Source organism: Oncorhynchus tshawytscha, linkage group LG12 (assembly GCF_018296145.1).
Source record: "Oncorhynchus tshawytscha isolate Ot180627B linkage group LG12, Otsh_v2.0, whole genome shotgun sequence".
NCBI classification, from domain to species: domain Eukaryota; kingdom Metazoa; phylum Chordata; class Actinopteri; order Salmoniformes; family Salmonidae; genus Oncorhynchus; species Oncorhynchus tshawytscha.
In genome coordinates, this window is record NC_056440.1 from 62032686 (window position 1) to 62046738 (window position 14053).

Consider the following 14053-nt stretch of genomic DNA (forward strand, 5'->3'; position numbering starts at 1 on the left):
GGCCTCTCTCTTCTCTTCTCAGACGTGTCTGTTAATGCGGCAGCAGCATGAGGCAGCTGCCCTGAATGCGGTGCAGAGGATGGAGTGGCAACTGAAGGTGCAGGAGCTGGACCCTGCTGTACACAAGTCTCTGTGCGTCAACGAGGTCCCCTCCTTCTACGTGCCAATGGTTGACGTCAACGATGACTTTGTGCTGTTGCCCGCGTGACAGAAACATGCACTCGTTCACAGAGTTAGAGGTCAAATATCATCACTTATCAAAGAGACATCAAACAGAACGTATGGTAAGGGCTAGCCGGTTTGAAGAGGAATAAAACCTATATATTATATAGAAAAAATTCAAAGGAAAAAAAACTTGCTAATGATTCTCTTCCATGAGAGGAGGAAGCATCTTTTTACCGGGGAAAAACACAACTTGCACTTTCATCCCTCAAGTTTTTATGCTTTTGTTCAGAATATAAAAAGCAGAAAACGGCTTTGCTTTGAAGCGCCCAACACCACCTCCCTTTTAGGTGATGTTTGGACAGAGAATAGGGGAGAAATATTTTTCTGAATTTTTTGGTCCCTGTAAATGAAACCACAAAGGAACGCTGGAGAGGAGCCCTCCCACCATTCTGAATCATCTCCTGGTGGATGGGGATGAGGCACCACAGTGGACACAGAGCTCCAGGTGAGCCTTGAGGAGGAGAAAGCAGCACATGGTCAGAAGGGCATGCATGTGCGATGTGGTGGTGTAACATGTGGCATTTGCGGGGCCTCCAGCCTCTTCCTGTTGAAAGGATAGGAGAGTCTGTGTGGACGCTGTCTCTCTGGTCGGGACCATAAGGCCACACTCAGTCAGAGAGCCTCAGTCCTCTCTGTCCACAGCCCACCACCACACCCGGTAGAACCAGCATCCTGCCCCGGAGCAGAGCAGAGTACAGCCAAGGGTCCATAGAGTGTGTCAGGGGGTTAATGCCAGAGGTGTAGAGATGGCATCTTCCGCCTCATGGCCTGGGCAGAGGAGTGAGGCAGAGAATGGGGATGAACCGGAGCATCCCCACCAGAGTCTGGTCACCAGGCTCTGCATGCAGGAAGAACCAGCCTCTGACACTCTGCCAAGCTAGGTAGAACACACACACACACCTGTTCACCTGCAACTATGACTGCAAATGGAAAAACAGGATAAAAGAATAATACAAGAATGTTGCGATTCAAAGATTCAAGACTAAACAGATGGTGGTTTAGAGGAGAATATTCTTCTTTTTGTCTTTCTTTACTTGGGCATTTAATTGTTTCTGAGGAAGTGACTTGAAACACTACAGAGCCAATATTAGTTTAATGGGAAAAAAGAAAACAGAAAAAAAATTGTATTCCGTAAATGATGTACAGTTTTTATATTCGTTAACCAATGTATTCTTGCTGCCTTCTAGATAATTTATTTTGCCACACATTACTGCACAGTTGTAAATAACGTATGTACTGTAACATCACTCAGTTAAGTGTAAAAAAATAAATGAATAAAAATGATCTTTGTATGTACAGTTCACTTTCGGGCAGCACTTTCCCCCTCATACCCATGGGCCAAAATGTGCACACGTTGTCAGTATTTTAAAGACTCCAGTGCACAGTTGTAACGTTCCCATCTATAGGTTTTGTCCAGGGCTGGTCAAAATGAGTTACCTGTGTTGGAATCACCACAACGTACATAGGCAGTACAAAACCCCACCGTTTTGAACAATGCCCAAACTAAGGGCCACAACTATAGTCCTCAGATGTAGCAAAATGGTTATAAAATGATTTAAAGAATAGAATAGTTATATTAGTCATTGCTTTATTACACAATTATATCTGAAAAAACTCTAAACCAAGAAAATGCCTTTTTACAGTGAATATTTTTAATTTACTCAGTGTTGGGCAAGTCAAACAAGGGTGCATCTGGATTGGTCAAGAAAGAAATGCCACTAACAAGAAAAACCATAACATTTATAATTCTGGGTGGGATTTTCTTTTTGTCTTTTTCTTTAATCTACCCATTAATTTGACATTAATTGTATGTGTGGGTCTTTATGAATAATAGTCATTATGTTGGAGAACTTTCAGGCCACAAGACTAGGGATCTGATAGCCAGCTCAATATTTGAAATCCATAACTTCCCTTTTTGAATGTCACTGTCATAGGCATCATATACAGGTTAACCATTTTTCAGGCCACATCAGATTGACATGAATGTTCCTGATCTCTTCTGTGTACCACCTAAAACTTCTCCTTTTTAGCAAAGATACAGGCCACATTCCATATTGGTTTTAAAAATGTATTCTTGCTTTAATTATGGAATGTGTTAGCTTCCAAACTCCCTGGGTCCATACGTGAACATAGAAATGTCTTTACCTTAATAAAAAATATCTGGTCTCAAAATGCACATCAGCCAATTCAAATCGTTGCCGTAGTTGCATTTGATAAAATGCTAAATGTTAGCTCTTCCCATTACATAACCAGACACACATAGCCCTATGCTAACCTGACCTGATGGCAGTGATTGTCAGGTTACAAATTATGCATCAGTCAATTTCAAATCTTGACTTAGATGGATGTAATAGAACCCTTTTCCATGAGAGCATCCTTAACAGAGGTCAACCGGCACCATCTGCTAATCAAAGTTATCTAAAAAACACAAAGTTTCAAATGGACCAATAAATCAACGTAGCGAGCCTGGCTCCTGGTCTTTCTTGCCATTTGCAACTGTCTGCCACTTCTCAGAATGGTGCTTGTTGAACTTCTAAAAGCCTTTGGAGGTGTGTGGGGGGGGATACAATTGTGAATTTGGGCTTTACTACTATAGACCATAGAAACAAATTGAATAACACATTCATAAATGGAAAAGCAGACAGTAAAAAAATGTAATCATAAAGGAATAAGGTTTTGAAGTGTCTGTCCTATATCTAGGAGATCAGGAAATGTATATATATTTTTTGGACACATATTTAACCCCTTTTTTTTGGCACAAAACTACCTCCATACTTCCATTCATTTGTTTTAAAACCAGTACCAGGGTGATATGTACCGTGACAGTTGTGGGGGTCATAGAGCAAAACCACGACCCCATTGTGTTCTTGATAGTCTAATCTTTCCATAGAGTGGTCATATTAGTTATTAGGCCAACCGTTTGGACGCTATAGACATTTTCGTGAGAAGACTGATTTTCAAAATGTCTCCTGGTCTGACAAACAGCACTGTAGCTCTGCCACCTACCACCGCAGATGCGGAAGGCCGACATAGGCGGATGCAGTGGATTGAGATGTATCCCATGCAAAACAATACATATCTAGCTTAAACTGGCAGATTTCTATGGGGATTTGTTTTTATGTTAATTCGATTGTCACACAGGTACGTCAATAGACTTAAGGATTTGAATAAAGTTTAGATCAAAGCGGAGGCGATGTCTCGCAAGATCACTTAATGATTCATTAGTATTCTACACAGGCCTAACATACTGACATCACCAGGCAGTATAAGTTTAATAGGCCAATAATTTAGTTTTCAGGTTACACATCCCTCCCATTAGGCTCCTCCAATTTAGGCCCCTCTTTCCACTCCCAGACAGTCCTAGCAAAGTTCTTGCTGGAGAATCAACTTTTTTTTTTAGAAGCTACTGTATTTTTGACCATTTTAATTGAAAACAATCACAGTAAGGTACTTAATTGTTACCCAGATATTGAGATAAAAATGTTGGCATTAGACCTTTACCAAAAAAAGCTTGACATGAAGGGGCATCTAACCGCCTTAGCGGCATATGACTCCTCGCAGCGATGGTAGTAGGGGTACATGATAGCTATTTGACAAGACCATAAGGCTCTTCAACTTTCTTTTTTTTTTTAGCAATGTACGATTAACTTAAATGACCTTTATCTTTTTCCCTTAAAGCTCATGGATGTGTGTGAAAAGGATAAGCAAAAATGTTGCCATCTATGTGAAAACATGCCTTTTGAATTTTGCCTAGTTAGTAGCTAGTTAGTGGCTAGTAGCAGCATAGTCAAGGATGCGTCATGCAATGTTGGGACGCTATACTTTACAGACCAAGTGGAACAAAAGTAAACCTTGAATTTGGAGGCTTACAATATCCCTCTGGTGGAAAAGTTGACCTATAATTAGAAATGCCATTTGGTTTGTGGATATAAAGTCTGCGATCTTTGATAGACTGATGTGCAATTTGTTCCAGGAAATAATCACTGCCAACTAATCAGGTTAGCATAGGGCTAAATGTGCCAGGTTATGTAATGTGGAACAGCTAATGTAACATTGTCACATGCAACTATGTCATGATTTGAAATGGCTGATGCACATTTTGAGACAGAGAGAGTTTAAACTCAAACTTTTTCTAATGTTCGCAAGTATGGACCCCCTCTATTTATCTAGTTTTGTACAGTAGTGGAGATATGTTTACAGTAGTAGAAAGTGCTACTCTTCAAATACTCAAAGGGTGATCATACTCCTCTGTGTAACATAGGTAAATTGTTTCTTTGATTTAAAAGAACTAGGTTTGACTTACATGCCCATGAATGAGATCTTTTTTTTAATTAGCCTTTTAATCAAAATCCTTTTTTGTTCAACTCAGAAATCCTTTCTATGACCAATCACCCAGTTTATTCCGAACTATTTAGTGGACAGATATTAACAGGCAGGTAGTTTGTTTCACTATAGCTTCTCAACTGTTCCAAGTGTAGGTGTATGTATTTGTCAGGGGTTTCTTTGATTCATATTCAGTAGGCCATCATACTTTACTCTATTGGGTTGTTTACCATGCTAAGATTAAGGCCTAGACTAGACAATTATTAAACTTTCACCTCAATTTCATGAACCAAAAAGCAGACTTAGTTAACTCGTACACAAAGGGGGGAAGAATGTTTCAAAAGTGATAGTTAAGGATGTTCATGTTTTTTATCCAATTGGAATATTGATTTGTGAGAATTGATTGTTTCTTCATTTTTGGTGGGTTCCTATTTTTATTTTTTTTATTTTTTGACCTACCACATAGGATGCCTGTCAGTCATCCTAATGGCAATATCAAGTGACATGTTGTGACGTTATGTACACACGTTCAACATAGCTGTGTATGATATGTCTATTCAAGTGCAATGGGTGTTGCTACTCCAGTGTACGGGCAGTTGACTAGTTGTAGTCCTGGACATTTTGAAAGAGGAAAATCTAGTCATAAAGCAGTAAAATCATAAATAAATGCCATAGCACAGGTAGTCAGGGTCATGTAGACTTCAGCAGTTTGATTAAAGCCCTCAATTGTTTTTTTATTTGATTTATTTTTTAGCTTTTTTTCTGAGGGGGAGGGGGAGATTTGTCAACAGAATTCTTGTGTGTTTCAGATCCGTGTATGTAGTGTTGGGTGTTGTCTTTTTGTCTTGTGTTTTATGCTTCGTACATAAGAAAAAAACCAGTGGCATGTCAATCACTTCTTATGAGCAGAATGTATACCGTTACTACACCCTCACACCCTCAATATTGTTTACAAGACATCAAGTGTGTTTCGGTTTTGTGTCTCTCACCTTAATGGTTTGAGCCCTGCCTTGATTTCTTTATTTGATCATTTATTGAACCACAAAGGCTTGAAATTGTGATAGTTAATTACAGTGTCAAATCCAACCTCGGTATTCAAAGCTTGCAGCAAACATACAGAGCAATAGTTTTAACCTTTTAAAATATGTATTTTTCATTAGCATTTATTTTAATACATTTGGTTGATAAAGACAACATCCCCTGTGATTTTTGTCCAGACACTGGTGTCCCTTACACATGTCCAAATATTATTTCCAAAACACACCAGTGAAGAATAATTTCTATTAGGAAATGTAACAAACACCTGTCTCATTCCCATCTCCCCCCATACAGTGAACCACTTGGTCATGCCCTAGATTACCCTGTGACCTCTCATCAGTCTGTAACAAGTTCCCTCTACTGTGTCCATCTGAGTGTTCATTTAATATTTAACTGGACATACTGTTATTTTGCATAATAGAATCACAATTTCAAGCCTTTTTCTAGTTTTCTTTTTCTCCTTTATTGAACAAGACAGCTTATTCTTTAGAATGGGAAATGACTAATAAAGCATGGAGAACTACTCTTTAAATGGTAACAAATAACATATTTATTATCTTTCCGACACCTGTGGTATGTTTCAGTTAAAGGTCTCCGCTGTGTAAATTTTCCTCCTGTAATGCGTTGGAGACATTGTACATAGTTGTAAATAAATATCCCAGGACGTTTTGCACCCTCCTCTTTGTACTAGTCTAAACTTGCGTAGAATGTGGGGTTCTAACAGCAACGGGACAGTGCGTTCGCTGCAGGTGATGTAACAATGTCACTTTTTTTATTTGTACAATGTAGTTGAATTGTGTACATATTGTTGGAGCAGCTATGGGGGAAGGGGTTTGTTGATGCTATCGTCAGTGCTGTAAAAGATCCAGTACTTTCACCTCTAGCTGTGTTGATTTCCTGCAAAAACAAAGGCGAGAAAATAAAAAATACTAAACGGAGAAGTAAAAATTCTAAATTGTTATTTTCTACAGTTGCATGTACAGAGAGCGCGAGAACTGCTGTTGTTCCTCAGAGATTATGTTCGTAAATAAAATTTTGAAATATTTACTGTTTTCTGCTTTTACTTTGTTCTCATTCATGTACTCTTAATTAAATATGCCTTGTCATTCAGGAGATGGGCACATCTATTTTCAGCACCATGCCAACACGCACACACAGTTTCTGAGCTAAATGAGGAAATTTAACAACAATTCATTTTTATTAAGATTGATTAGCACATTTATCACAGGCAAGTTAAGTTGATAAAATACCAATCAGCATACACGTGTAACACTTTACACCCGTGTATTCTTTATTTGGCAGGGACTATGTACAACAAATCATCAGTCTCAGTATGAGAAGGGATGTGTTGCACCAGATTTAGCTGACAGCTAATTTACATTTTAATTTTATCCCTATATGTAATCCCTAGTTTGTCCCAAAGGCCCTCGAGGCAACATTCAGGCTTCTGTGGCACCAAAGTGGTCAACTGAAACCAATTAGAAAACTGTCTATACAGAGGTAGCGGAAACACTGGTGCTTATCTTTTGCTTTGCCAGCAGGAGGACGCCTGGAAAAGTATGTTTTGGGCTGATATTTAGATCTATGATCATGAGGGGTTTAGACTTTTTGAGAACTTCAAGACCTGTGGATATATAACAGGCCTATTTTTGCCATGCAATATGACCAGTAGATGACATATTTGCTGACACAAGTATTTATAGAAGGCTACGTATGAACCAGGTATGAAGAGGTAACCATTTGCAATCATACAAGCGTTTCCATTGACAGTGACACCTCCACTCCAAAATATAATTCCAGTAGACCTCTATTCACCTCCCCTGTTACCTGACTCCTCGAGCAGTGTTTGGTGACCATGTTAAGTGAATGAAACCGTAAAAATAGACTTGACAACTTGACCCCTTCTGCCATCCTCTGAATGAAGTTAATAAATATGGCAATCTGTCAGTGCGAAGTAGGCCTAGGCTACAGTGCGTAGGAGCAGATGGACTTCCCACCAATGACATTTCGGTTACTCACCGACCTGCCCACTTGACTGGAGTTGTGCTTCCTCATCTAGCCTGTCCTGCCATGCCCTGCGGAGTGTGTGGATGTCCCGCACCACTGACTAACAGCTGTTTCGGCACGGTCTCTAACAATGGACTTTGAAACGAAGATTTATACCAGAATCGGTGGATATGGACGATATAACAGAATTGTTTCCATATTCAGCTGGTTTCCGAACTTTGCTGTGACGCTGAACCTTTTCTGCGACGTTTTTTACACTCTGATTCCCGGGTCGTACCACTGTAAACCCGACCCGGCTCTTTTACCTTCAGGTTTTCTTTTCAGTAATTATTCCAGACAAGGGTATCTCAATTTTACCATACCGTGGGTGAATGGTTCTGGACTGAGTCACTGTGAACTTTATAAGTACCCTAGAAACGTCTCCAACTTCATAGACAGCATTCCAAAGGAGATAGTGCCATGTACGAGAGGATGGGAGTACGACCAAGCTGCGGCGCTTCAGAGCAACTACGTGACAGAGGTAAACAAATATATACTTGGATTCGATGGTTTGTGGTTGTTTTTGGAGAGTTTGTGCCAACTTAGCAATCATTCATGTGCAAGTGATGTTTTTGTGACGACGCATTTACCTTAACTAATTTGGTTTACAAGTAGCCTTTTTTCAGGCTGATGTGTGGATATCTTTGCCAAGCCCTGTCGAATGTCCTTCATCCATTCAACGTAGCCTACTCAGAGTAGATTTGGGTTTAGCCTATAACTTCGGGCTTTGTAACATGTGTGTTAATTGATATTGTCCCAGACAGACTGCTGGGGCTAAAGTTGGTCATCAATAGGTAACATCAATAGATGACACGGGATGCCCTGTTTGGCCTACTCATTGCTCAAATCTGTCGTTGGTAAACATGCTTTGGACTTTTTAACTCTGGGATACATGTTGTTTTGCTTATGTCCTGAATAAGATTATCAGAGAAACAGTGCTGATATGATTTATTTTTTTTAAATCAGATCACATTAGTCTGTTTATATAATAATTACATTACGGGACTGCTGTGCAGAGCCATGCAATATGGGTGTTTATGTGATGAAAGCAGCACAACAGGAAATGCAGGGACAGCAGTGTTCCTCCACCCTGATGGAGTTCCTGGGAAGATATGTTCTCAACAGAGCACATGAGAGGGGTCACTCTTAGGATGAACGTTCATCTTTCTGTACTGACCCGTAGCCATCTCTTAAACAAGGAACACTCGAGCTCAACTGAATTTATTTGGCTCTAAGGGAACCCTTTTTCATACTACCAGGCTTATATTCTTATTTCAGACCAGCACAATCAATGCCTCTCTAAAGTTGTCCTGTTTTGCTTCTAGGGAAAAGCTAACTAAATGTTGACTTATTGCACTTGGACTAATCTCACCAGCCCATTATAATATCAAAAAAGGGGCAGGCCCATCCCACTGTGCAAATACATAAAAGGGATCTTGGTAAACAAAAGTATCAGCAGTTACGGAAATGTTTAGACACAAGGCAAATACTGGTGTGTGTGTGTGTGTGTGTGTGTGTGTGTGTGTGTGTGTGTGTGTGTGTGTGTGAGAGAGAGAGAGAGAGACAGTGTGTGCGGGCTGGACAGGAACTCAACAAGGGAGGCAGTGGCCCTGATGTGAAGTATTTACTCTCACATGTTTCCCTGGCGATAGGAAGCAACCAGCCTTGACCCCCCACTCCTGGCTTCCCTTCTCTGTGATGTCACAGGACATTTGTTCCTGTTCCTACGGGGGTATAAACATCATACAGCAGGGATGGAGGTCCTTCTGGCCCTGATTTAAGGGGTTGGATGATAGGTACAGATCAAGAGATGAAGCAAGCAAGGGAGGGAAAGAGAGCAAATTAAGAGATGAGGGAGGAAGAAAGAAAGCATTGGAGTAGGGTGAGGAATGGTGGAAGGCACTGGAAACCAAAGTGCAGTGGCTCTAATGTGATAAACCTATCTGCAGTCACTCTTATTCAATCAGGAGATGATATCTATCACAGCTGAATTCCTCCTCCTTCACACAAGGTGCTCCGTTGCCCTCAAGTGTGTGTCTGTGTTTGTGTGCCACTGGCCTATAATTCTTACTTATGTAATAATAAGGGAGAAAGGAGCTACAGTTTCACACATTTTCCAGGCATGTTTATTAACTGTCCTTAAAAATAGGGTATGCTCAATCTGCCCCCGGAATGTTTCTACCCTGGAAATAAAATCCTGGATGAAGAAATAGGCCACCTATTATGTCATTATTTCAATGGCTCCATTGACTTGGCTCTTGAACTCTATTCCTAACTATGTGGCAAAAGGGTCATTCTGTGTCATTTCAGGAAACCATGACACCCGCCATCTCAGATTGTTCTGAGATCGTTTCTGTAGTTAGAAACAGATAAGATTAGCCTTCCTGAAACATTATTTTGTTGAAACAACATTTTATCTCTGAGAAATTAAGCTAATTGATTGCACCCAAGTAGTTACTACAATAAATGAATACAATACATTTACCAATTTAGGTTAAATCAATTAGCTTAATCCCTCAGAGATCAAATAATGTTTAAGGAATGCTAATCTTTTTTTTGTGTATTTTTTACCCCTTTTTCTCCCAAATGTTGTGATATCCAATTGATAGTTCGTCTTGTCCAATCACGGCAACTCCCGTACAGACTCGGGAGAGGCGAAGGTCGAGAGCCATGTGTCCTTCGAAACACAACCCCGCCAAGCCGCATTGCTTCTTGACACACTGCTTGCTCCTTGTGGCGCCCGGCCGCCACAAGGAGTCGCTAGAGCATGATGGGAAAAGGACATCCCAGCCGGCCAAACCCTCCCCTAATCCGGGACGACGCTAGGCCAATTATGCGCTGCCTCAGGGGTCTCCCGATCATCGCCGGCTGCAACACAGCCCGGGATCGAACCCGGATCTGTAGTGATGCGATGCAGTCCCTTAGACCGCTGTGCCACTCGGGAGGCCACAATCTTATATTTTTCCAACTACAGAAACGATTTCAGAACAATCTTGAGATGGTGGGTGTCAAGCCTCTTTCTTGTTCTTTTTGAGGTGGAATGACTCACCATCTCGCTCTGTCTCTCTGCTCCACAGTGGAACCTAGTGTGTAGGGACTACTGGAAGATTCCTCTGCAGCACATCTGCTTCATGACAGGGTGGATTGTGGGATATGTCCTCCTGGGCACCGTGTGTGACTGGTAAACCCCCCTGTTGTGTTTGTATAATTGTAAACTACAATTGTATTAATTTCACCACTGGTATTAGGCTGTTATGAATGTTTAATATGTGTACATGGGAAGCTATGTATCTCGAACTGTCTTTTCTCTATGTTCAGGTTGGGTCGTCGACAGGGCTTCCTGCTGTCTGTGTCTCTGTCCAGTCTGTTAGGAGTAGCTGTGTGTCTGTCCAACAGCCCTGTAGTGTTTCTGCTGCTACGCCTGTCTCAGGGCGCCATGTTGGCTGGGGTCTTCCTCTCCTCTTACCTCGCCAGTAAGTACACTTGACTTACCCTACTAATACCGCTCACTCCTGAGTACACACTTAATGAGGCAGTTTAGGGTTGGGCAGGATCCACATTTTCATATCGTCATACCGTCCTTCTCTTATCCCGGGATTAACGGTATTACCGGTTTAGTACCCCATTAGGCGTCTATTACCAGAATGCTAACTAAATTAGTAAAAGTAATAGCAGACGGTACGAGAACGAAGAGGAGAAAAAAATGCAAGGAAATCAAGATGGCAGGGGCAGCTGTACAGAACTAATCCTAAGGGCTTTGACTTCTCAAACACGGAAGAAAGCTAACAATATATGATGCCCCGTCCGTCTAGCATTCGGCTTCTTCACCCACGGGATGGTCTGAGGCGAGCCACCCGGACAACTGAAGAATCTCTGCAACTGTCAGAAACCGTCTCAAGGAAGCTCCTCTGTGTGCTCTTCGTCATCACCAGGGTCTTCACCTGACTGCAGTTTTCCGTTGTAACCGACTTCAGTGGGAAAATGCTCATCTATGATGGCCACTGGCACGCTGGAGAAGTGTGCTCTTCGCAGATGAATCTCGGTTTCAACTATACCGGACAGATGGCGTTGCGTGGGTAAGCGGTTTGCTATTGTCAACGTTGTGAACAGAGTTCCCCGTGGTGGGGTTATGGTATGGGCAGGCATAAGCTACAGACAACAAACTATTGCATTTTATCGATGGCAATTTGAAGGTACCGTGACGATATCCTGAGGCCCATTGTCGTGCCATTCATCCGCCGCCATCACCTCATGTTTCAGCATGAAAATGGACGGCTCCATGTCGCTAGGATCTGTACACAATGCCTGGAAGCTGAAAATGTCCCAGTTCTTCCATGTCCTGCATATTCACCAGACATCTCCCATTGAGCATGTTTGGGATGCCCTGGATCAACATGTCCAACAGCTTGTTCCAGTTCCCACCAATATCCAGCAACTTCACAGGGACAAAATTCCACAGGCCACAATAGACAGCCTGATCAACTATGCAGAGGAGATGTGTCACGTTGCTTGAGGCAAATGGTGGTCACACCAGATACTGACTGTTTTTCTGATCCACGCCCCTACTTTTATTTTTTGGGGGGTACTGTATCTGTGACAAACAAATCCATATCTGTATGGGGCGGCAGGTTAGCCTAGTGGTTAGAGCGTTGGACTAGTAACCGGAAGGTTGCAAGTTCAAACCCCCGAGCTGACAAGGTACAAATCTGTCGTTCTGCCCCTGAACAGGCAGTTAACCCACTGTTCCTAGGCCGTCATTGAAAATAAGAATTTGTTCTTAACTGACTTGCCTAGTTAAATAAAGGAAAAAGAAAAAAAATCCCAGTCATGTGAAATTCATAGATTAGGGCCTAAATTTTAATTTTTTTTATTTACTAATTTCCTTATGAACTGTAACCCAGTAAAATCTTTGAAATTACATGTTGCGTTTTATATTTTTGTTCAGAGAATTTTGCTAAATTAGTACCTTAACTGCTCACACAACATTTACCAAGCAGGCACTACAGACTGAAATTAATTAGCTTGTTCTACTTTAATCAATAGCGTGAGAAGATTAATTCATCGTGTCAATATTGTATGGATATCAATGGAACTGGGACAATTTGCTGCCACTACATGTCATTTGCACTCTTCTAAAAGTAGGGCAAAGCTACTTGTAATTTTTCCTAAGTTACGGGAATCTTCAGTCATTTTGATAATGAATAGATTGCCATATATTTTCTATCATAGCTCTGGTAATTTATACTTGGATAACTGTATTTAAAATGTTTTAAAAAATCAAAGTTTTCATTTATGTGTCCATATTCTCCATGACTTTCTAGCAGATACACTATTATGGTTCAAGAGAAAATAACCAAATTAATGAAAAAAGCATCTAATCAACAATGGCATTATTTTCAATGAACTCTTCCAACTATGGAACGTTATTCACAACTGTCACCAGTTTCACGTCAAAACATTGAGAACAAATACATATTGACATGGTATTCCCCCATACTTTCCATAACAACGTGGTCTCATAGAGTAGACTTAACATAGTAAATGTAAATCCGAGACACTCATATGATATGTTACGTTTGGTATGGTTACTTAAGGCAAACGAAAGCAGGGTGGATGCGTGGGCATATAATGTGAACGCCAAACATCTAGCAACCCAAAGGTTGTGTGTTTTGATTCTCATCACAGAATTTAGAATTTTAGCAAATTTGTTACTACTTTCTACTTTTTAAGCTACTGTGCAACTACTTAGCATGACTTTAACCTAACTCTTAACCCCTAACCCAGCAAACGTTAGCCACCTAGCTAACATTAGCCACAACAAATTGGAATCTGTAACATATCATAAGTTCAGCAAATTCGTAACGTATCGAATGAAGTGGATGACGGACAACCACAAATGAATACATACAAAACCTAACATGTCATACTATTTGGACTGTCCCAGATTTATGTTTATGTTACTTCCTGGTTGCCCATAGCCCTCTATTGCTTATAAGTTCCTTAGTTTATACCCCATGATCACACACCAACCCCTAGCCTCTGGGTTACTCACTTGGGGGCTTCCCTCTGTTGCCAACAAACATCAAGGATCAATGAAGGGAAAAGTCATAGAGGGAAGTTAAACGGATAGGGGGGCTGTGGTCGGATACCCGGGTCACCGGGTGCCATCTTGTTGCACTGCTGTACATGTTAGGGTTCAAAGGGCACTGGTTGGAATCACACCCTTGAACCAAGCTGAGCATTACTCATTCACTCACCCCCTCCTTCCCCCCTTTACACCCCTCTCCCTCTCTGAGATAGCTTGAGTGTGAGGGAACACAAGGCTCTGTGGGCTAGGATATCTAGGCCACCCCTGGACCAAGAGACGCCTCCTCCCGATGTTCCATTGTTAGGGGGTCTGGGTTTTCTTGCTGTAACCTTC

General features: G+C 41.2%; 2 protein-coding genes across 4 annotated transcripts in view; both read left to right on the top strand.

Annotated features, from left to right (window-relative positions):
* The window catches only part of LOC112263582 (ankyrin repeat domain-containing protein 11), a 138327-nt gene extending 131696 nt beyond the window's left edge, over positions 1-6631 (top strand). The window contains 1 exon segment of the mRNA XM_042330868.1: positions 23-6631. Coding sequence (XP_042186802.1) covers positions 23-208 — 186 coding nt within the window. The 3' untranslated portion in view covers positions 209-6631.
* A 619-nt stretch (positions 6632-7250) lies between these two features.
* The window catches only part of LOC112263583 (putative solute carrier family 22 member 31), an 18756-nt gene continuing 11953 nt past the window's right edge, over positions 7251-14053 (top strand). The window contains exons 1-3 of one of the 3 annotated variants that reach the window (XM_042330869.1): positions 7251-8113; positions 10710-10813; positions 10951-11105. In XM_042330869.1, the coding sequence (XP_042186803.1) occupies positions 7724-8113; positions 10710-10813; positions 10951-11105 (649 nt within the window). In that variant the 5' untranslated portion in view covers positions 7251-7723. The remainder of the gene's footprint in view (positions 8114-10709; positions 10814-10950; positions 11106-14053) is intronic. The other 2 variants (XM_024440001.2, XM_024440000.2) reach the window with 2 other exon arrangements.